Here is a 24,041-nt window from a genome sequence, read left to right on the forward strand (position 1 = left end):
GATAGGCTGGGCTGTATCCAAAGTTGGTTGTCCTCAAAGTATACTCACTGAAAAAGAGGGGGGCTATTGGTTTTGTCTGTTTTTGTTCTTTTATGTATTTTGTATTCTCGTTTTTTATTTTTTTCTGTTGTGAACCGCCTTGGGATGTTTGGATGAAGGGCGGTATACAAATTTAATAAATAATAAACTAATAATAACTGTGCGAAAGGTTAGCTTCAAATACACTGAATGGCCCAAGGCCCACCCAGCAAGTTTCATGATGAAGCCTCTACTGTCCAGTACAATCCTAGGGGCATCTTTTATGGAAAGGCTGTGTATAAATGTTAAAAACCATGAGGACTATGCCCCACTGGCTCTGTTTGACTGCATAAATGGCCCCCATTGCATATTACCACCATGATGCGGAAACAAGATCAGAAGACCCGTGCCACATTGAGAGGAGGTATGGGGCAACAATGTTGTGGGGAGGAACCCCAGAGAAAAGGCTCCTGAGCCAGAAAGGAAATGCAAGAAGGCATTCCAGTAGAATTAAAAGTCCCAGCTGAAATTTGATGACAGAGATAAGAAGAGCCCTATTGGTCAGGTCAATGACAGTTTGTTCTTATAAATCCATTTTATTAAGAATTTTCAACATATGATAAATAAAAACACTAGTCAAAATAACAACATAAAAAGAAAAATAAACGAGGGAAAGAGAAAAGGAAGAGAAATAAAATAATAAAATAAAGCACAATATTGTGTATATATAGCCCTCCATGAGATCTTTAATTTTCAATCCACATACAAAGAAGTGAATTCTCACAGCTCTCACTTGGGAGAGCTTCCCTCTTCCTCAGTCTCACACCTTGAGAAAAGCCACTCAAGGCAAATCGTAGTTTGTTCTCATGGTGGCCCATCAATTGCCCAAAACAGGTCAAGGGTACAACAGAACTCTCTCCTACGTCATTTGGACCATTCTGAAATTACAGCAGCTTCCAAAGACCTCCTGTACTTTTTGCAGCTCCTCTGTTAGTTAGGATCTTTTTATGATTGCTTTTGGTGGCATATGCAATGATAAATCAACCACCTCCACGCACGCAGAGCTTCACTTGTTCATCAGGTCACTCAAGGACAAGAACGGAATGTTCAGAAGGTGAAGAGCAAAACCAAGATCCACCCTCGTGGCAATAAATCAGGCCAGCATTTGCACACAGCTATTACTCAGAGCCCTTGTTCCCACTTTTAAGCACAGTAAAGTAAAGGCAATGCACAGAAGAGACCGACAAGTACAGAGAGATTAATGTCATCTCCTTTAAGGGATGAAGAATATTAATTTTCTGAACTTGCATACAAGGTCTCAGTATGCAACATACTTTCTCCTCCAAATGGTAAGAATATATTATTCAAAACATTATTCCCCAGAAAGCGAAGCTGAAAAAAATCCACTGCTATTCCGAAGTGCTTTATTAGATTTTAAATTAAAAATATGAGAGTAAGAATTAAAGGACAAAACAGGGGTATCACATTCATTAAGATGACTACACAGGCATCCAAGAGCAGTGAGAACTGGCAACTGTTTGCACAGTTCTTCCCCACTCCACCCAAAGGAAATAAGAACATTAAACTATTGTTCATATTAAATCTGAGATAAGGTCCTGGGCAAATTTTAGCCTCCGCCCCAATCCCATCTCTAAACACAATAAAACTGATATAAGCCTTCATTCGTGTACACTTAAGTCTCTGTTCCCCTCACAAAATGCAGATGAGAAACCAAAATTGGGAGTAATAATAATAAAAACATTCTTCTGGGTATCAGATTCAGAGGGTGATATCCAACAAAGTCATACTTAGAGTTTATACTTTAAGTCCACTGATTTCAGTAGGTCTATTCCAACTATGACCAACAATGGATATCGCCCTTAAAAAAACAACCCCAAACCCACAGACACACACAGTTAAATCTCACTTTAAAAAACAGCTATTTGTTTAAATTCAGATATCGCAAGGATGAGGCCAATACAAAATAAAATTCAAGGCTCTGTCAAAAGCAATGAACTGCCTGTTGTTCTGGTGGGTGGGAATAGCAATTCTACACAATAGGTCACTTATTTATTGTTATTTATGGACTATTAGTCACCATGTGTGCACATGAAATGCACAAGACAGTGTTTCTCCATAAGATGTCCACACTTGTTCCTTGAAGGCTATGATGATGTAGAGCAAAAGGCATGTGGGTTGCATTACCAGAGATCTTAGATTACGCTCCTAGGCAGTTGCAGGACCCAAGGATGGCCCAAACAGCTTGCTGGCTGAAGGACAAAACTGGGCATACCCCACTCCACCTAATGACTCTGAACAGACTGGCAGCTGAAATTGTTTTAACTTTTTACACATGGAAATGTTTTTGTTTGTACAGTATATATAAAATAGTTTTAAACTGTTTCCATTATTCCTCCCCCACCTTTTCATTATGAAATCCCTTTGAGCTATTTGATGGGAAGTGATTAATAAACGAAATCAAATAAATAACTCAAGAGGAAGCTGCTTTCTACCCCTCCCCCCAGCACTGAGGGTGCCTCACGCTGCAAAATGGTAGGGCCGATTCTGGAAGAACCTAAGGGTGGTGTTCAACTAAAGTGCTTCTGCCAGCACAAGAATTTCTGCTTGAACAATGGAATTTCTCCTTGTCACCAGAGGGTTGGGGAACCCCCAGAACAGATTTAGGGTGCAAATGGGGTGTATATTTCACTGGATACTGTCCAATATGTTTTCACTATAGCATAGCAATCAAACTAGCGGTCTACTGTATATTTACTGAAGGCAAAGCAAAGCAGTATGATTGCATTTTAGCAAAGATATTCAAATGTATAAGATCACATGTAACTTTGTAACAAAATTGTTTCAGTTCTGCCCAAAGGATCTGTCCAACTAAAATTTGTTCAGCTACCCACGTGGAACAAAAGGAAATGGTTTAGCATACTACAAACGAATTACTGTATTTTTGACTTGGTCCTTGAGTTATTAATTTCAACTTGAAAAGGAGACAGTTCATGAAAAGCACACCTCAGCATTAAGAGTAAGACCACACAGCCAAGGCAAACAGGACTTACGCTGTAACTGTGCAGCTCTGAGTTGTTTCTTTAACCTCTCTACTTCATTCTTTAGAAACCTGATATGCCGCATCATATTCTCTGGAGAGTCTATCTCCATTGATATGTCCCTTGGAGATGGAGGAGCAGAAACAGGCTGGTCTAATTTCTCCTGCAGAATTCTGAAATCAAGATAAATGAGATTTTATCTTCTGACATCAAACATGCCAACTGGTACATTCTGCTTCAATTCTTTGTAATATTACACCAACAGATAAACAGCAAGGTGGTTTGAAATTATCAGCATTCTTTCTGGTAAACTCATTTCCTGAAAAATTAACATGGTGTGTTGTTCACTGCATGGGCCACCGTGAACCATTCAGCTTCAACCAGGGATCATGGGAGTTGTCTAAAGCATTGAGGGAATGGGGAATTAATGACAAACCATGTTTTGCCAGCCCATACTTTTACCTAATGTGGAGTCTTTGCTTTGCCAATTCAACAAACTGCAAATACAGTATTAAAACTTCCTTACAGAAATGTAAGGAAACGAGCCATCACATTTTAGTATTCTTCCATTAACAGACAATAGAGAAGGCCACAGACAAATTCTACAGAATCTCTAATAGGTTTAAAGACTTCAGTATAGGTTAGTTTTAACAATGGTTTAAAAACCTGACTGAACTTTTATTCCCCCCTTTCTGGCTCTGTGCAAAAAGTAAAAATACCACTCAGCATTGATCCTATAAATGCAACAAAGCTGATGGGAGAAGAGTGAAGTTTTAATGATATATTTAAGATGTCAGGGTCCACATCGCTGCTACAACTGATGTAGTAGTCATCACTACCAATTTTTTTTCTAGCGTTTCAGAATGTTCAAGGTGCTTCTGATACTTAATCTAATTATTGTTATCACTATCATATTGCAGAATGGAGGTCTGTAGCTGAAAGACAAGGACGGCAAATGCCCAAGGCCACCTAGTTAGTACACGGCAGACACTAAATCTGAATAACGTATTTCCTGATACATGATGGATGGTAAATATATTGCAATTACCAGCCATACCCTCAGTCTTGTAGTCAATACTTGCTGAGGTGGTATCTTATGCCAAGTTATAAGCTTTGTTTTATTTATTTTATTTTTAAAAAACGCTTTCACACCTGATCAGAAATCTGTGGTAGGATTTAGGGGATTAGTTGAATTTCCTCCAATACATGTGACGGTAATTCAAATAATCAGATTACAACATGGCTAGATGAATACTTTATTTAAGTTACCACTTTGAAAACTATCGTTTTCATTCACCTAGTGTCTTCACGCACTCTTAATGGACAAGTCAACATTAATGTATTCAAAAAGTTGTTTTAAAGTCCCTTTTACATATCACTCATATGAAAAGCAATTTCTTGCTCATTTTGTATTTTAAGAAAAAATCCATCCATTAAATCAGATGGGTACAATTTGACTACACAGCTAGCACTGAGAACTCCATGCTTAAAAAACAACAACATTTGAAGCAAACTGGAGCAAAAGAACACATGACATGCTACATAACATAGCCAGGCCATAAAAAAGCATTTTCAGCCCAATGTGATCTGAAAGATCAAATAAACTGTCACAAGGCCAAGAGAGATCACACTCTAACCTCTTCATTAACTAGATTAACAACAGCACCATCACAAATATTCATAGCCTCAAAGACTTGACTAGTTCTGTGAAATCCCCCGAATGCTGTAAAATGTCAGTTCCTATGAAGAGCCAGACTAGTCAGGATTGTTACATGAATATTAATGTTTTTGTTTTCAAGTGAGTTTCGTAACATTAAGCCGAAGCTCGTCACAGGACACAGAGGATGACTACCGGTGAATAAGCACCAACAAGCAATCCGCTCTGCTCCTTACTGCATGACTCAGCAACCTTCTCTATAGTCCTTCTCAAGCATTGGCCTGAACATGTGAACGTTCAAAGTTTGTTGAGGGGCAGACTGCGCAAGCAAGCCTCACTCCCAAGGTCCACAAGTATGAGGGCTGCAGAGGCTTCAAAGAGCACTTAGTTCAAACACACAGCGCTAAGGGCAGAGAGGAGGCCACACATCATTGGGAGCAGGCTTGTGTGCATAGTTCTACCCCTTACGTAATTTTAATTAACCCTGGTATGTTCAGACAGATGCCCGAAGAGGGTTTTTATCTTCAATCAAACACTATTTGCATCAATGCATGCAAAAAATGTAGCTTTCCTATTTTAATTACTATATTGCTACTTAAATAGCTTTCTTTTCTCTAAAAGGTATTGTGAGATATTCGAGTTTTATCACACAATTGGGGGAGGGGGAAGCTGCAGAAAGAAAGCCATGACAGACCGTTTTTCTGCCTCAAGTTTATCCATTCTCTTCCAGAGACGATTCACTAGTGCTTCTTGTTCTTGTTCTAGGGTGTTTTCAAGATCTATCTTCTCACGTCTTAGCTAGGAAAAAGAAATTGTGGATAAAAAGAGAGAGCTTGAAACTGCAGTTTTAGATGGCCTTTACTTACCCTTGTCATAAACCACATCTATTAAAAAATAATAACCCACCCACCTTAAAAAGGAAGCAGTCCTACACGATAGACGAGTAACAGCCTAAATGTGAATGTAATTCCATTAAAACTACCATCTGAATGATTTTGTATTCTGATTTCCTAATGATTAACTGCTCTGGTACCATTCACTGCAGAAAATGAAAATTACAGAAAATGAACTGTACAGTGCTTTACACCAAGGGGTAGCCTAGTGACATACCTTTGAAATCTGAGGAAGAATATTCCATCATAAAAAAGCATCATTTCCAAGAAGCATTCTTGCTGGGAAAAGCGTGTCCCCATTGACCATGATGTACCTTTGTTCCCAGGGGTCAGACTGTCACAAATTTCAAAGGGATTCTACAGGGCTGCTGAGGGCAGCAAGCTGCCATTTGAAGTGGTGACAAAGCTTTTCCTTTATGTTAAAAAAATAGGAAAAGGCAGCCCCATGTCTCCACAACTTTAAAAGTAAGCCCACACCATCTGATTTCACCCACCCTCGAAAGCCGAAAACACTCTCCCCTCCCTTTGCAAGGCTGAATGGTCCCATACAAACTGTGAGATAAAGTCCATTGGGCTTGAGACTATAATGCCAAATACTTACTGAATCTTACTCCTAAAATGAAACAAAAACAAAATAGTAGTCTTGCTCTATTTTATCTATTTCATTTAGATCCCATCAAGGCTTTGTACACTGGGATCCCAGGAAATCTGCCATTCAACTAACCAGATCTAGACAGGCTTAGTTTTAGCAAGGCTGCTGTATCCCAGTAGTATTCAGTGTTTTCAGATCTAGGACTTACATGTAACCCAAATTTGAACTTGGGGACAATTTCTTAATTTTTTACCATATATAGTATTGTGATCCATCATAGATCAAGCCATGACCCAGTAGTGCGTCCCAACGCACCAGTTGAAGACCAATGCTGTATCACATTACTTCCAATCACATCATGGGACTGTAGCTTTCACAGGTTACTGGTATTTTAAAAAAAACATATATGGAAACTTGTATTTCAGCTACACTGAATGTTCATGATAGAACCAGAACATAAACCAGCTCCATATTTTTACTCCCAAGCACAAATCTTCCTCTAGTGTGAAAAGAATTTACTCCAAAGCCCACTAGCTCAACAGCCTCTTGAAGATCACTGGCAGGTAGGGCTCAAACCTCTGCTAGATGTTACGAGCGTTGCCAGACACCTCAAATAAGCACCAGTTTTTCACTCAAAGTGACTGCTGAAAAGCCTGCATCTGCTTGTCAAGTAGATGTCTAAAGATTTGCCAACTGTGCTGAGGGAAACAAAAACATGGTCATGAAACTGATGGCACACAGAAGGAGGGAAGGAAGGGACTGTAGTGATTGCCAGTGAACTATGAAGACACATCAAGGAGGACCCTTCTTTTCTGCAACAGTATATAGGTGCTCCCAGCTCTCCTTGGCAGGTGATTCCTGGGAAAAGGAAACACCCCAAAAGCAGGGTGCTTCAGCTTCTTGGGTCACAGTGCTGCCAAGGTGCAGGTGCTGGGTCAACCTCTGACCCCTTCCTGCTCCATCCACACTAACAGCAGAAACCTTGGCTGGACACTTGCATGTGGGGATGGATCAGTACTGGTATCATGACAAGTGGTGTTCACCTTTCCCCCCTACACTGTGATCTACATAATCTACAACTGGGCAGGCGGTACGGAGACTGCAGCAGTCCTCTTCCATAATTCTGATCCAGACAGCCCTTCACAACTACACTTTTGGAAGCCGCAAGTGCAAGCTACGTGCTTTAATGAATTGCACAGCTTGGTTTAGAAGCTGGGGGAACTAAGGTTGTGGGCTTGGAGAAGGACCACAGGTTATTGTCCACAGAGAGGAGCTATTTTAGATACCTGGCTCGAGTTCTGCACATCCATTGGGCATATCACGCACACTGATGGCTCTACAGCCAGGCTGAATGGTAGGAATGTAAATGCACCTTGTGCTACTGCAAAGGGATGCAGATTCCATTAGGGAGCATGCCACAGAGCACTCTTATAAAGCCTTTGGATTAATCCCAGAAATTAAATGGCAATGTTAGAACCTGCAGTATGTGGCTAATAGGCTTAATCAATTTTTTCCACATCTAAAGACAAATACTAACATACCTGACATTTGTTCAACTATGGCTGTCAGCGTTATAAATCTGTAGAGAATATTTTTGGAATGATCATGGCTCTCACTTCTATCAAAGGTTTCTATTTCCATGCGTGCTAATCCGGTTGTTGTTCGTTTCCTACACCACAGGGGACCAGTCAAACTGCAGCAGCAGACTAGTCAATAAAAACAAAATATACCTGCACACTCCCTTTGTGCACAGAATTGCTACTTCAGCATGCCATGCTGGAAAAAATTTGGAAGGCAATGCATTTACAATTTCCACATAAGCAGCTTGTGTGTTGCTGTTTTCTAGATCAATGGAAGCTGTTCAGCACCTCAAAGTTATTTGAAAATTAACTCACAGAGTGTGGAACTGCAAGTCACATGATGTTCACTTTCACTGAATCCGACTTGTTGCATATGAACCAGAGATTGTGGTTTATAACTCTTGGCAAATCCACTTCCTAACCTCTGGTTTGAATTTGATTTGCTTTGAAACTAACCAGAAGTTGTTATAAGTCATGGTCTCTGGTTCCTGTGCAACAGTAAGTCAGGATTCTGTGAAAGTGAGAGTAAAGAATGTCACAGTCCTCCTCTTAAGTCAGCATGGGAAGAGGAGATGGAAGGGAGTGAAGTGAATGAGTCTGAGTTGTGTGGGGGGTTTGTTCCAGCTTTTGCATATAAGGATAACCATGGTTTAGCATTGCATGCTAACTGGGCCAATATGTATCATTTACCAGGAATCATTCTAGAATGTGAACCATTGGAACAAACCTCTCTTTGTTACAACTCCCAGCTACTAAAGTTCACATAAAATTAGTTCTCAGTGGAGAGTTGCTTTCGGTTTAAAAACAGAACACAACCTAAAAGAAGTCAGCAAAAAATATGCTAAATGCACCACACACAATGACCTTACTTTAAGGTTAAATGACAGAACCATTTTAAATTTAAAACAGAATGTGGTTGTCATCACATAAACAAGTTTTAGACTCTCGGTATGATTTCTTATACAGAGGTCTGTGTGTATTGCTATTATTCTACAGAAATCCTTTGCAATAGTGTTTGTTTTTGCTACATTTTAACCTGTTTTTTGGGTGAAATGGATACAAACTGGCTTACAACGCAAAGTTAACACAAGTTAACACACTTGTGTTAATGTCTCCTTCCCAATTTAAATTGCAGTTAAAATAAGGGAAAAAACACACAAAGACCATCACACATGACCAACTCCAGTAACGCTATATCTGTAATGGACATTGAAGACAACAAAAGGCAGGGTAGACAGGAAGATCTTAACTCATCCTAAAAACCTGCAGTAAACCAGCAAATCATTGGAAGATAAACAATTGCACTTGAATTAGGCAACAACTGCCACCTAGAGGCCATTTCTTTTACTTCAATTAACCTTGATGCAATAAGATGTATGAGATATTCTTCTTATTGTCCCTGTTTATTACTATTTGATGGGGTGCAACACAAAAGTGTTTAATGCCCAACATTTTTACCAGAGCTCAGTCAGCCTCAAAGAATTCACAGGCACAAGTGCAATACAATATGGGTAGGGTTGCTATATTTCAAAAAGTAAAATTCCTGACACCCACAAAGTTGCTGAGCTTTTTTTGGGAACAAACCCATATTGTTGAGCTCCTCCCAAAATAGTGATTTTAAGCTTTTGGAGCTGTTTCTGCTGCTTTTTCCATCGTGTTGCCATACACCTGGCTTTTCCCTGACATTTTGCTGATTCGATAAAATCCCCCCCCCGACGCTGTTTTTACACCCGAAAACCAGGACATCTCAGGAAATTTCCTGACATATGGCAAACCTAAATATAGGTAATATAGCGTTTACCTGCTCCAGAGTTAGCTGCTTTGAAATGGTATCATTTTCCAGTTTTTTAATTTTCTTCATCAATTTGTTCACTTGGAATTCCTGCTCCTGTTCTAAATGCTGCTCGAGTTCAGCCTTTTCATGCTGTAGCTGTGATTGGAAGAGATATTGAAAGCCAAGACATAAGCATTTGAAGAGCTACAAAGCACTTATAAGCATCATTTAATTTATACGGCTTAAAAACAACAAGACTCTGAAATTGAATAAGAGACTGTTCCTAAAATGTGAAACATTAAGGATCTGTAAATTATGGTTAAGAAATAAAGCAAGTAACATTGTATTGCATTTTGAAAGGATAGCTTCATCATTATAATTAATAGGAAATTTCTGTTGGGGCTCCTAAGAATTGGGGTAAGTGACAAGGCACTAAATGTAGCAATGTATTTGTTGAAGGGATTGCTGAAGGGATAGCATAATGTTAGGAAAGCAACAATTAAAGCTGGTGTGTGACAGGAGGAAGGAGAGGGTAATGGAAGTGCGCTCAGCACCAGAATCTATTCCCCAGCACTCAATAGTTTATGAAGTCTCAAACGATCAGCTGAACTGGAAAAAGCTTCTACATAACGTTAAGGACACAAAAGAGCTAGCTAACTTTTTGCAGTCTGGGAAGAATGGGACAGACTTCAGCTCTCTTGTAACTCAACGACTTTTAAGAGCACAGAGAAACACCTAACCAATCCACTCTGACCCACTGAGTACCTAACCAAACAGGCAGGGGTCTATTAAAGTTTTGCTCTACATCATCAGTCTCCCTCTAAAAGCTTTTCTTCTGACAAGTACAGTCTATTCCAAGATGTCTGCTAATAGGGTATTTCCCCCCTCACTGTGCTTCTGCAACACATTATCTACGGAACCAATTACTGTGCTACATAAACCTAATTGAACAAAGTGCCTTTACACGGCCAATAAATAAGTACACAGTATTACTAAAAGCAACATCCAGGCATTTTACAGCCCAGGCTAGCATAGTGTGTCATGACATGCTACTGTAAAAAATATGTTCTCGCTGGAGGTGGGTCTAAGTAAATGTTCCTCTTGCATGTGAAAGCATACTTTACTTTTAAATTAAGCTGTCAGGTTTGAAGAGTATTTAAAATCAATACCTTCCTACACTAAAACTAAAAAGCTGATACATCAGTGTGTTTCTTACAACAAAGCAAATCATGCTGATGTGGGGAATTCTTGCCAAGCTGCTAACAGGAGATCTATAGCTCTCACACTGGCTGTTAGCTTTTGTATTTACAGTGTGCTGAAAAAATCCTTCTGGAAGCTTTTTCCAGATGCCTCTTTGAATACACAAGTCTAAGTCCCTACACAGTGAAAGGCAAAAGTTTAACAATGCATGTGTGCAGGCGTTATGAGACAGCTGCTTTGTTAACTGTTTTTGCAATGGAATGATGTAGTAGCAATCAGAGACATTGGAAATCTGCTTGAGTGATCATGCCATGAAAAGTAGGACACAAAGAGACCACCACCTTGAGAAAGATTTCGAAAATCTTCTGAGATGCTGTAAATTAAGCAAATTAATGCGAAAACGACACAATTTGCAGCACTTCAAAATGAGGGTTCTGTGTTTACAGGTTTAGGAATCCTGTAGCTTAGAATTCCAGAATTCCTCACAGCAATTTTCATAGTGGCAAAAGGGAGAAGGCCATCAGTCTCATGTCCCCAGGCAACTGATTTGCCATCTTGAGAACAAAATGCCTTGGAGCTGTTGATCTGATATAGCATGGCTGTTCTTATGCCTGGGAGGAAAGGAGTTTAATCTTTAATGTTTTAAAGCAAAAGCATTGAAGGAAATGGTACAAGAACACAACGTTCAGAACATGCAACATCCCTAGCTCACACGTATTCTCTTTCATGATAGAGTCAAAGAAGGAACATGTGGGTCAGTTCAGATAAAACAATTCCAGCTTAAGCCATGGTTGATTTAGCTGAGAACAAGATTGTGCCCACGTGTTCATTTCACCTTTGCCGTCACATGCTGGCTTTAGAGACTGGTTTATGGTGATTTTAAACCAGGACTGGGAAACTTCAGGCTTGTGGGGGTTGGAGTATGTGGTTTTTGTGCCTCTATGTAGTCCTTGTCACCCCCTAAGCCATGTCCCTACCCAGGCCATATCCCTCACTGACCCTATTATTCCATACCCTCCTCAAGTTGCAAAGTTAAGTTGCTATCCTATGCACATTTATTCTCTGGTAAGCACTACTGAACTTGGTGAGACTTACTTCTGGCTAAACACGCACAACTAAGCTCATTTATTAGTTTATAGCCCAATCCTATGCATGCTTACCTAAGAGGTCTTTCTCAGTTACATATCATTTCCCATTTAAAGATTTCAAACTACAGGGTTTTATTCAATGTTCTCTATTTCCATCATTACAAGGATTTCTCCTTGTGCAATGGAACAGTCTGCACCTTTCTCCCCCCCCCCCCACATGCCCCCTAAATATGTTCTGGATGTTCCTTCAACTCTCAGGAGCAGATCTGGTGATGGTGCAGAGCATACACAGAGGGAGGGCGAGATGTCCTGTTGTGCCAATGTCAGTCCTTACACAAGTGCAATTATTTAGTTGAATACCACCCACAATTTTTGAAGCTATGACTTTCGTAAGAGTGCCTCAGCTGAATCATCTGGTGGGTTTTTTGGGTCTAAAAAGTCAAGCTGAAACATTACATACCTGCATCAGCTTCCTTGAAAGCTCATTAGTGAGAAATTCTTCCTCCTTTTCATAGTTCACTGCAAGTGTCTCCTTCTCCTTCTGCAAAGCTTGAATCTTCTTAAACAGAGTATTACTGATAAATTCCTCTTCTTGCTCTGCCCTTGCTTGCTGTAAGAGAAACATGTCTGTTGTGTTTTTTGTTTTAAAAAAATAAAACCAGAAACCACAAGATGCAATGATCCAGTCACCAGCAATGAACTGGATTGTACCCTAAATGTTTCTCTGCTCAGTCCTTCCTTTTGCCACTTAGCCTAGAAAGGCACTGGGCACCAAGAGAAAAATGCAATTGCTCTGCCCCCACTTTCATCAGATTCAAAGAGATGCGAAACAGCAGTGCTACCCATAAAACCCACATTAGTAAAAGTAAAGGTACCCCTGCCCAAAACCCACATTACCCAAATGCTTATCCAGAGAGCCACAGAACAGCAAGAAGTAACGCACACATTGCCGCACCAATGGACAAACAGTGCCTAGCTCTGTGTGGACTGATGGTGATTGGGCTATATAAACTAACCCAAGCGAGTTATGCATACATTTAATAGATTCCTGGGTGTGGTCAGCTTTGTTTGTTTTCTTAAGTTCCCAAATAGACAGTGGGCTTTCCTATAAAAAGCAAAGCAGATCTGTACGCACAAGTTTTAGCCAATGCTGTGCAATGACCAAACCAGAGTGCGAATATTTTTAGCCATCACAAAATGCAAGCCCTTAGGAGAGTAAAGGTGATTTTAATAGACAATAAAGCCATGTATATAAAAGGACTGGGGGATGTGATGAAGTGACAGTGGGTCTCTTGACTACTTGAGGAGTCAGAGATCCTTCATCATCTTTATACAGGACGCACACCACACACGATACAAGTGCCAAGATTTTAAAACCTCAATTCTTTGGTCCACATTTATCAGCAGCTGGCTCAAAAAAAGCAAGGAGAAACAACAAGTGCAACATATTAATAGGAATACCTGTTTTTTATGTATAGTCAACTTCTACAGTACATAATGAAATTTCAGAAATTACACTAGAAATAAAGGCCCCAGTGTGCATGTTTTAAACACAATTGCAAATTTTCACAGCCCGAAGCAGTAACACTTGCATTAGGATTCAAAGAGCTCAGAAAGAGCAAGGGGAAGGTTTGCTTTGTGTTTACAGAACTGGATTGGGCCTCTAGAGACTTCAGCTTTCATTTGTGCTTCCAGTCTACTGCAGGATTTATGTGTGCTCTTGGGGAAGATCCACCATCTGATTCATACCGGTTCCCTATCTGAGAAACTGACACAACAATGCACAAAGGTATCTGGAGAGAGAGAAAATACTGAAGTTCAAAATGTAATGCGAATGCTACTGCAAATAAGACAAGACAAAAACCTTTAGTAATCCAGTAGAACACCTAAACACTTGGTCTCACTTAGCAATACTTAACAGTTATCACACAATTTCTCAGAGCAGGAAATTGAACAAAAGATATATAAAAAGAAACAGGGCAATTAGTAATTCGCTATTCAACAACAGCAGCAAGCACAAGAGTGGGGCGACACTGGGGTTGTTGCAAAATGTGCAGTGACCCCAGGCCAGCAAAAAGACGAAGTATGGCTGCAATTCTATGCACATTCATCTAACAGAGATGGGCTTATTTCCAAGTATAATTGGATAGGACTGTGCCACCAATCTACATGTGTTCACAGCCCCCATGGTTTATTGATATTCTAGCAAAATATTTTGAATCATTTCTATTTATGATTCTACTTGCACTTTGACGTCCTTTCGAACTGCTAGGTTGGCAGGAGCTGGGACCGAGCAACGGGAGCTCACCCTGTCGCGGGGATTCAAACGGCCAACCTTCCGATTGGCAAGCCCTAGGCTCAGTGGTTTAGACCACAGCGCCACCCGCGCCCCTCTCCAACACCGACAGTAGTGAACAGAAAAGTGAGTTCTATTTTTAGAGGGTAGGAGAAATGAAATAAAAATCCATTAGGTGACTGGCTAGTTGTGAAATCCAAGCTTAGCTTCTTCTCTTTCACAACAAGTAAATTTCTCATTTTCTAAAAACATTTAAATTGGCAAACAGAGGAAAGCAAAACCTTGAATTCAAGTTTTTGAGGTTGAATATCACTGCAAATGAGAACAAGTAACTACAGCTTTTTCCTGTCACATTAGAATAACATTATTTTTCCAAACCTCCCCCCTGCAAATTGTGAAGGTGGGGGGGGGGGATGACGACATTTCTGCTTTACACTGCAGAAAGAAAAAATCCTTGCCTAAAAATATAGAAGTAGCATTTTTTGTTTTGTTTTCAAGGCTATTTGACATTGCTAAGATATGTACTAAACAAATGAAGGACAGTGAGTCACCATTCTCCAACACATAAACAGAATTTCGAGCTTGAGATATCTTTTTATTATAATAAATCAAAACGAGGCATGGACACTGGTGACCTAATGGCGCCTACATGTGTTCTAAACACGTGATGTAAAAGCCAGAGAAGTTTTATAATAAAATAATAATAAGGTGGCATTGGCTGCTTATATGTCGTGCTTTTTGAAAACCAAAAAGATTGTGATTTTTAAATGGATAGTGTACCGTATTTTTCGCTCTATAACACGCACCCGACCATAACACGCACGCAGTTTTTAGAGGAGGAAAATCCGTAGGCATGCCACCCGTAGGCATTCCCTTCATAACACGCACAGACATTTCCCCTTACTTTTTAGGAGGAAAAAAGTGAGTGTTATGGTGCAAAAAATACGGTAATTTGTGAGTTTGGACTCATCATGCCAAAAATCGGGTGAAGTCACGTCAAAGCAATGTTTTGTTCTCTCATCTTGATTCAAAGTGGTGCTCAGTGCCCAAATGGCAGATAAGACCCCCATCTTTACTTCAGGAAATTTTGTGCCAAGTTTGGCAACAGTATCTCACAAGAGGCAGCTGAACCTAGCCCAGAAAATGGGAACAGCCATGCCAAAGTGTGGTTGCAGACTCACATAATGATTCAAAATGCTGTCCGGCATCCAAATGGCAACAAAGACCACTGCCCGCACCTTGGGAACTATTCTACTAAGTCTGACAATGATATCTCAAGAGATAGTCAAACCTATAGAGGACAGATGGACAGACAAACCACTTTCCAAAATACACAGCAGATAGAAGCTCAACAACCCATGAGGGTGTGAACATCCCAAAAGACATTATCTTCCTAGTAGACCTAGGACTATAGTCAATCAAACCACAGACTGAGTCTAGATAGCTTGCTAGGGATGTCAAGAAAGGCAGGCTCGAAAGTGGTAGGGCTCACCACAGATGACACCAAGAGGCAGATGCCATCATTGTGGTTGACACAACTGCATGAAATAACAGCAATTATATGCTTCATGTAACCATTTTGTGGGCACTACCCATGTGGTGGTGAGTGTGCATTGGCTGCTCAGTCAAGGCTTATGAGATCCATTGTTGTTGCCACTGGTAATTCACAACCCATGATTACATGTGCAACTGTTATCATTATGTTAATGGAACAATCTGTTTCTTATGCTTAAAAACTGTAGCCAGTAGTCAGGGATGATTGGAATTGTGGTCCAATAAAATGTGAATGCCCCAGGTTAGCCACTTTGCCTTACAGCATTCAACATATAAACTGAACTTATTACTTTTACACCCTTACCCACATGGTTATGGACAGGCACCCATTCATGGATATTTTGCTATTGATCTAGACACCATCCTCCCAACTCATGTTTTTCTCCCTTGCTGGCTTTTGTTATTTTGTAAAAAACAAATTTTTAAAAACCTAATAAAATATATTACTAAAAAACGTCTCTACCTACAGTTTCATACAAACTTCAATTGGACTGGTTTACTGAACCGCCAAACATAATTTGCAATGCTACTTGGCCTGAGGCAGTAGAAAGGCAATGAAGCTTTGCCTGCCACTGGCGCCATGTTGCTATTTTTTTTTAATAAAAAAAAAGAGAAGACTTGTTTACTGACACATATGACACATTACCATTTCGAGATGAAAATGATAAAATGGTTTTGGATATCAGTTCTCTCCCAATCTCAATATGCAAAATGGGAACCACTGAGGAGACAAAAGCAGAAAATGCCCTCCAAATCCACATTTATTGTACCATGCAAGATACAGCTAAAAAAGGATTTAAAACAAAATCAAATAATCACCCATATCATAGAAATTATTTTATAGAGACTATAAAACTAGCTTTTCAACTGGCTCTTAAGATTTCAGCTGCAGATGTATGTAGGTTTACAATATTTTAATCTTGTTTCAAATCAGACCTCAGGCTTTGGAATAGAGCAATTTTTAAAATCCCAATTAATGCCACACACAAATCTATCAGACTATGGTGCTTGGCACAGATGCCAAGGGGGAGAATGGAAGGAGCCGCTTCCATATTCACCTAACTGCAGTTTTTCGTTTTCAGATTATAGCCTGTGTGTGTCTTGTGGCAGTGGGAATATAAAATGCGGTTTCAAAAATTATTACTGGGTTGTAAAGTTTGCTGGCCTACTATGACATCCACCCTGTGCTTGGTGAGCTTTGAACATGGCATTAATGGATCATTAGGTTGTTCCAGGCATTGATGTGACTCTCCCCGATGCTTTTTAACATCTTTATGCGCCCCCTTGCCCAGATTATCCGGAGCTTTGGGCTGGGCTGTCACCAATATGCTGTTGACACTCAGCTCTATCTGCTGATGGATGGCCACACCGACTCGGCCCCAAACACACTGACCAGATGCTTGGAAGCTGTGGCTGGATGGTTTCGTGGGAGCCGATTGAAACTAAATCCTTCGAAGACAGAGGTCCTATGGCTAGGTCGGGATGGCATGGGGATGAGGGACCAACTCCCTTCTCTTGCGGGGGCCCAATTAGTGCCATTGCCTTCCGTTAAGAGTTTGGGTGTAATCCTTGACGCCTCCCTTTCCATGGAGGCGCAAGTTACAGCAACAGCCAAGGCGACATTTTTCCACCTTCGCCGCATCAAGCAGTTGGTCCCTTACCTTTCCCGCCCCGACCTGGCCACAGTGATCCATGTGATGGTCATCTCCAGGCTTGACTACTGTAATTCGCTCTACGCGGGGCTGCCCTTGAAGCTGTCCCAGAAACTCCAGCGGGTACAGAATGCTGCAGCGAGGCTCCTCACGGGGTCTCTGCCATGGCAGCATATTCACCCAGTGCTTTTCAAGCTGCACTGGCTCCCAGTGGAGTACAGGGTCAGATTTAAGGTGCTGCTTTTGACCTTTAAAGCCCTTCACGGCCTAGGACCCTCGTACCTACGGGACCGCCTCTCCTGGTATGCCCCACGGAGAGCCTCAAGGTCCATAAATAACAACACTCTAGTGGTCCCAGGCCCTAAGGAAGTTAGATTGGCCTCAACCAGAGCCAGGGCCTTTTCAACTCTGGCTCCGGCCTGGTGGAACGCCCTGCCTCATGAGACCAGGGCCCTGCAGGATCTGATTTCTTTCTGCAGGGCCTGTAAGACAGAGTTGTTCCGTCTGGCCTTTGGCTTGGAGCCAATTTGTTTTTTTTTTTTAATATTTTTATTAAACAGTTTTTATAGCCACACAAACAAAACATAACAACGACACATACATAAACAAACAATAACAGAAACAAAACAAAAAAAAACAAGTATCATTTCATATCCTAATTTCTTAAACCTTTCTTCCTCGACTTCCTCATGCCTCCCTTTTCTGTATTCCAAATTCTAATCAATTACTCAGCAAATCTTCCCTTATTTTACTTTAAATTTAAGCTAATCTTCCTTATTCTCCTTGTCTTAACCATTGCTAATAGTAACCATTTACTTTCCAGTCCAACATCATTCTAACTTTCATTAATTTTGTAGTATTTCTTTAGATAGTCCTTAAACTTTTTCCATTCTTCTTCCGCTGCTTCTCTTCCCTGGTTTCGGATTCTGCTCGTCATTTCTGCCAAGCCCATGTAGTCCATCACCTTCATCTGCCATTCTTCCAGTGTGGGTAGATCCTGTGTCTTCCAGTACTTTGCAATGAGTATTCTAGCTGCTGTTGTAGCATACATAAAGAAAGTTATATCCGTCTTTAACACCCCTTGGCCGACAATGCCCAAGAGAAAGGCCTCTGGTTTCTTAGTGAAGGTATATTTAAATACCTTTTTAAGTTCATTATAGATCATTTCCCAGAATGCCTTAATCTTCGGGCACGTCCACCAAAGGTGAAAAAATGTACCTTCCTTTTCTTTACATTTCCAACATTTATTATCAGGCAAATGGTAAATCTTTGCAAGCTTGACTGGGGTTATGTACCACCTATAAATCATTTTCGTAATATTTTCTCTTAAGGCATTACATGCCGTGAATTTCATCCCGGTGGTCCACAACTTTTCCCAGTCAGCAAACAAAATATTATGACCAATGTCCTGAGCCCATTTAATCATAGTTGATTTAACCGTTTCATCTTGTGTATTCCATTTCAGCAGCAAATTGTACATTTTTGACAGATTCTTAGTACTGGATTCTAACAATTCAGTCTCCAATTTTGATTTTTCCACCTGGAAGCCAATTTTACTGTCCAATTTAAACACTTCATTTATTTGGTGATAGTGCAACCAATCTCTCACCTTCTCTTTTAATTTCTCAAAACTCTGCAATCTCAGTTTGTCCCCTTCCTTTTCCAGAATTTCCCAATATCTTGGCCACTTCGACTCCATATTTAGCTTTTTAACTGCCTTAGCTTCCATTGGCGACAGCCACCTTGGGGTTTTGTTTTCCAGCAAATCTTTATATCTGACCCAAACATTTAATAGTGCTTTTCTGACAATATGGTTTTTAAAGCTTTTATGTGCTTTAACCTTGTCATACCACAAATATGCATGCCACCCAAAAATATTGTTAAAACCTTCCAAATCCAAAATGTCTGTATTTTCAAGAAGCAGCCAATCTTTTAGCCAGCAGAAAGCTGCCGCTTCATAGTACAGTTTAAAGTCTGGCAGGGCAAACCCCCCTCTTTCCTTTGAATCCGTTAATATCTTAAATTTTATTCTGGGCTTCTTGCCCTGCCAGACAAATTTAGATATGTCTTTCTGCCACTTCTTGAAACAATCCATTTTATCCATTATCTGTAATGCTTGAAACAAGAACAACATTCTTGGCAATACATTCATTTTTATAACTGCGATTCGACCTAACAAGGAAAGCTTCAAATTTGACCAAATCTCCAAATCTTTTTTCACTTCTGTCCAAGTTTTTTCATAATTGTCTTTAAATAGGTTCACATTCTTAGCTGTCATATTTATACCCAGGTATTTCACTTTTTTAACCACAGTCAACCCCGTGGCTTGGAGCCAATTTGATTCCCTCCCTCCCTTTCTTTTTTATTTTCCTTCTCCTCCTGCGATGAGGCTACATTTTAATATTTTAATGTTCCATTATTTTAATGTTGTATTTTATTTTTGTTTTTAAGTTGTAATCATTCATCTTGTTTTTATTATTGCTTGTAAGCCGCTCTGAGCCCGGCCTTGGCTGGGGAGGGCGGGGTATAAATAAAAAATTATTATTATTATTATTATACTGCTCTGGTGAGAACTCAATCCAGTTTTAGTTTGGCACAATTGTTTTCTTCTTCTTTTCACAAAGTTTGCAGAACAGAAGCAGCCTAGAGCTGGCTGGCTGGATGATTGTGATAATTTTAGAGAGGCAAAGGGGGCAGCAACTGTGACTCTAACTGAGTATGTTTGTGTGTTTTATCCATTTGTATGTGCACATTTGTAAATAAGCAGATCAGTACCATGAGCTTTCAATACTCTTTCGTCTTATAAGGAGCTGGTCCTATAAATATTGACTATACTAAGCTTCTTAAGGATGTACAAAACATGCACAACTGGAAAAACAAGATGAAGAAAGTTGTGCTTTTTGGAGAAAGTTATGCCTTTATAATGCAGAACAGTGACACAAATGGAAAATGGAGAGAGGAGTTGTAGCGTGCTTAGAAAAAAGAAAGAGGACCTGTGTGACTGGCTGTGTGACATAGTTAGGCAACCAATAGAGGTTTCCTCTCCCTCATTGTACTTCTCAGAGCTCCTTGCTTCAGTAGGGTACAGGAAAAACTACACTGGTGCATGGAACCATAGATGACCCAAGTGTGCTCTAGAATAGTACACACTCATACTTGAAACAGGTTTGGCAGAATAGCTGGCATCCACTGGCTGAAACTGGAGCTAATTTGTATTACAAAATACAGAAAAATAGGGTGTGCAAACAAGTTGGAGAAACTTGCAACTTGATTCTAGCATATTGGTCATGCTATCCATCGGAATAAACTTTGAACACTGTGCTTAGAAAAAATTGTCTGTGAAGTCACAAAAGTAGTTTCTATCATTTCCTTTTCACAATGCTTCATTTTGGGTGTCTGATGTCTAAATCCAAATCATGTGATGCATTTATTACCTTGTATTTTTCCAATGGAAGAAATTCATACTGATTTGAAGCCTTCAATGAAGCTCAATCTGTTGGAGTAACACTGGTTTCCCTTACTAGCTTTGTAGACGCATTTGCCTCGCTTTGCAATGCAGCCTGCCTGCATTTAATTTTTACAAACTGTGAATTACATAAGGTTGCCTTTCGACACAGCACTATATCATAGTTCTGTATGAATGAACCTTGTGCTTGTGCACTCCCTTCTCATTCTTTAGCATGGTGGTGAGAAAAACATGGGACGCATCTGGTTCCATTTTAAAGAGGTTAAAGTCTGATTAGCTTTTGCTATGGTTTGTCCAAACAAGCCAAGATCAAACCACCATTTCTGATCCTGGCTTGTTTGGATAAACCATAATTAGCCATAGCTCCTGGTTTGGAAAGAAAAAAAATCACTTTCACAGGTTTAGTAACCCTGTGTGCCCAGCCTGGTTTCACAAGTGCACCCCAGCTCCATTGCAGGCAAGTTTTGAAAACAGTTTGTGATATGACATGGAAGATTTATTTCTCTGTTGATTCTCTGGATCAACAGATTACTGATCCAATAATTCTCTGGGCGGCGAACAAGACAATTTAAAAGCCATACAAAAATTAATACAAGGCCAAACATATAATCACAATAAAAATTGTAGCCACAATCTGCAACTATATAAAAACAGCATTAAAAAGCACCAGAAGATTCTAAATACTTAAAAAGCATGGCAAAACAACCATGGTGTGGTTAACAGGCTGGGCACCAAGAGAAGGGTCTCTGAAGATGATCTTAGGATCCAGAAACTTATGTCTAAGAGGAAACAATCCTTCAGGTAACTTGGCCTGTTCAGGACTTTAAGGTTAATACCAAAGCTTTGATTTGGTCCGAGTAATGGACTGGCAGGCAACGGAGATGGAGAAAAACACAGAAGCCCTGTGGTGCACCTAAACAGACTCTTTGGAGTGTAGCCTTGGAATATTTTCATTTCACTCTCATGTCTCCCCTCCTGTGGTGATCTCTTCATATATATAAATGGTTCCATTTTATTAAAGACTCTTTCCCTTTGTGACTTGACTATACTGACACTTTTAATTAACTGGATCATTTGAACTTTGCCACATACCTTTTGCCTTGCCTAACATTGTCCAAGCATGGCTGTTCTTTTCAGTTTCCCAGAGAAAAGAAGCAAGTTTCAATTCAACTTAGAAGGCTATAGAATATGCATAACTACAGGTAAGAGATGCACAATCTTCACTCTTAAGTTGCAAGATATTCATCAGCTTTAATAATTAACATTTCTATTCTGTGTCTAGCAGCAAGCAGAGAGCAGTTATAGTTCCACTACATGTGGGAAGTATAAATAAGAACACAGTTACAAATTACCATATTTGTTTAACTGTTCTGTTGAGTCACTCCCACCCCTTACACTTTGGCATTCTTCCAGGTTCTCTCTGAAATTCCACTCTGTTTTGCTCTATGGATGGAGTATACAATTATTAAAATAATGCCATGTAGTCAGCAAATAATGCCGTGCAGTCAGCAATAGAGTATCATGAAACAGAAAGGGAAAGAAGGCTACCTTTGCTTTTTTTTGTCTAACAGAATAAATTTGAATAAGCAACAACAACAAAGAGAGAGAAGGAGAAGGAAAATGAAAAAATGTCAATGAAGAGAGGAAAAAAGATTTAACTACGTCCTTCAATTTGCTGAAAGTTGCTATTATTTCAGAGCATCTAGAGAAAGTTACTTGGCTCCATAGCTTTTCAGCTTGGGGTCTTCACAAGGATCCATTCTGTTTTATATGTTATTCAACATCTATATGAAATAGTTGGGTGCCATCATATGTGGAGTTGGGAGCACAGAATCTTTATGCTGCTGGCACTCAGTTTTATCTCTCCATTTTATCTGGAGGTGCTATGCAGGTGTTGAACTTGTGTCTGGAAGCAGTAAGGGGCTGGATCGGGGCCAATTAAACAGGCTGAAAGCTGACAAGGTGGAGGTTCTGTGGGTGGATGCCTTCCAAGTCCAGGAATTAGGGGAGCAAACTCTTCTGTGAGGGCTTGAAGGAACAGATTCATAGTCTGGGAGTACTCCAGGATTCCAACTTTTCACCAGATCTCTTCTTCTGCGGCTAGAAATGGTCATGCCCAGCTTTGGCTGTTTCACCAGAACATGCAAAACCAAAAACATTTAACAATTTCATCACGGAGTTTACTTAGGATGAGTTGCCCAAAGAGTTGCCAGTTTCATTAACTAAGAAAAAGATGGAGTGCCTTAACATTCATAGCCATCTCTTCTGCCACACTCTCAAGAGACAACCGTAGGCCTCCTTTCTCAGAAAGCAGAAAATCTAGAACGGTAAGCATCTTATTGTAACACTTATTAGGAGGAAGCAAAAACTAAACATGTACATACTCATATGCAGGAGGATCAAAACTAACATCCTGCATAAGAAATCTAATCAAGGAGTCTAAAGAAAATAATAAAGAAAATGAAACTAAACATCAGAACAAAAGAATGCCATATTATTGATTTCCACCAAGAACCTAGTTTAATAACAGCTTTGCTTTAAGGTCCGAGTTGTAATCGTTAACACAAACCAAAAACACATATTCCAACTTCTTGCCAGGACTTGCCATTTTAGATTATTTTCCATTGCTGTACTGCACACCTCTGACCGCAAAGACATTTTACAACTCTTTGTCCAGTCTGTATCAACAGTACTGTCCTAGTTCTGGGTATCTCACCTGCAGGAGCCTTCTGTACCTTTATTGACTCATCACCAGAAATCTGCATAAATTGATGTGACAATCCCCCCAAAAGGTAGAAAGGACCTTGTGCAGAATTTTGCTTCCTATTAGAAAGGAACACGGTGGAAGTGCTAGATAGTAAGTGAATTTTTGCTCCCTAGGATGTACGGAATAGATTGGCAATTAAATAAAAATAATTAAAGGTGCATCACTGTGTACTCACACACCCCACTTGCCCAGCAAAAGTTGGCGTAGTCACTGCTCCCTCTGCAGAGTAAGTTGAAATTGTCTTTGTTTAATACTATATTTATTTGTATAAAGCTATGTCAAAATATCATTGGGGGGGGGGACCAGTAACTTTAAGGGAAATCTTATTCCATATTAATATTAAATAATCAAAAAAAATCACACAAATGGGCTGAAGTCCAAAGAACTACTGTGGCACACCCAAATGCTTGTACTAACCTGGTGGGTTTTCTTTAAAAAAGTAATT

General features: G+C 39.9%; 2 protein-coding genes across 2 annotated transcripts in view; both read right to left on the bottom strand.

Annotated features, from left to right (window-relative positions):
- Window positions 1–10,709, bottom strand: part of SLC16A9 (solute carrier family 16 member 9) — a 54,313-nt gene extending 43,604 nt beyond the window's left edge. Inside the window, exon 1 of the mRNA XM_053388334.1 lies at window positions 10,698–10,709. The gene's annotated coding sequence lies outside the window, so the exon portion shown is untranslated. The remainder of the gene's footprint in view (window positions 1–10,697) is intronic.
- CCDC6 (coiled-coil domain containing 6) overlaps window positions 1–24,041 on the bottom strand; it is a 35,216-nt gene that overhangs the window by 5,133 nt on the left and 6,042 nt on the right. Inside the window, exons 2-5 of the mRNA XM_053388337.1 lie at window positions 12,322–12,471; window positions 9,601–9,729; window positions 5,429–5,532; window positions 3,090–3,250 (exon numbers count right to left, since the gene is read on the bottom strand). Of these exons, the coding sequence (XP_053244312.1) occupies window positions 3,090–3,250; window positions 5,429–5,532; window positions 9,601–9,729; window positions 12,322–12,471 (544 nt within the window). The remainder of the gene's footprint in view (window positions 1–3,089; window positions 3,251–5,428; window positions 5,533–9,600; window positions 9,730–12,321; window positions 12,472–24,041) is intronic.

Source organism: Podarcis raffonei, chromosome 5 (genome assembly GCF_027172205.1).
Source record: "Podarcis raffonei isolate rPodRaf1 chromosome 5, rPodRaf1.pri, whole genome shotgun sequence".
Lineage (NCBI taxonomy): Eukaryota > Metazoa > Chordata > Lepidosauria > Squamata > Lacertidae > Podarcis > Podarcis raffonei.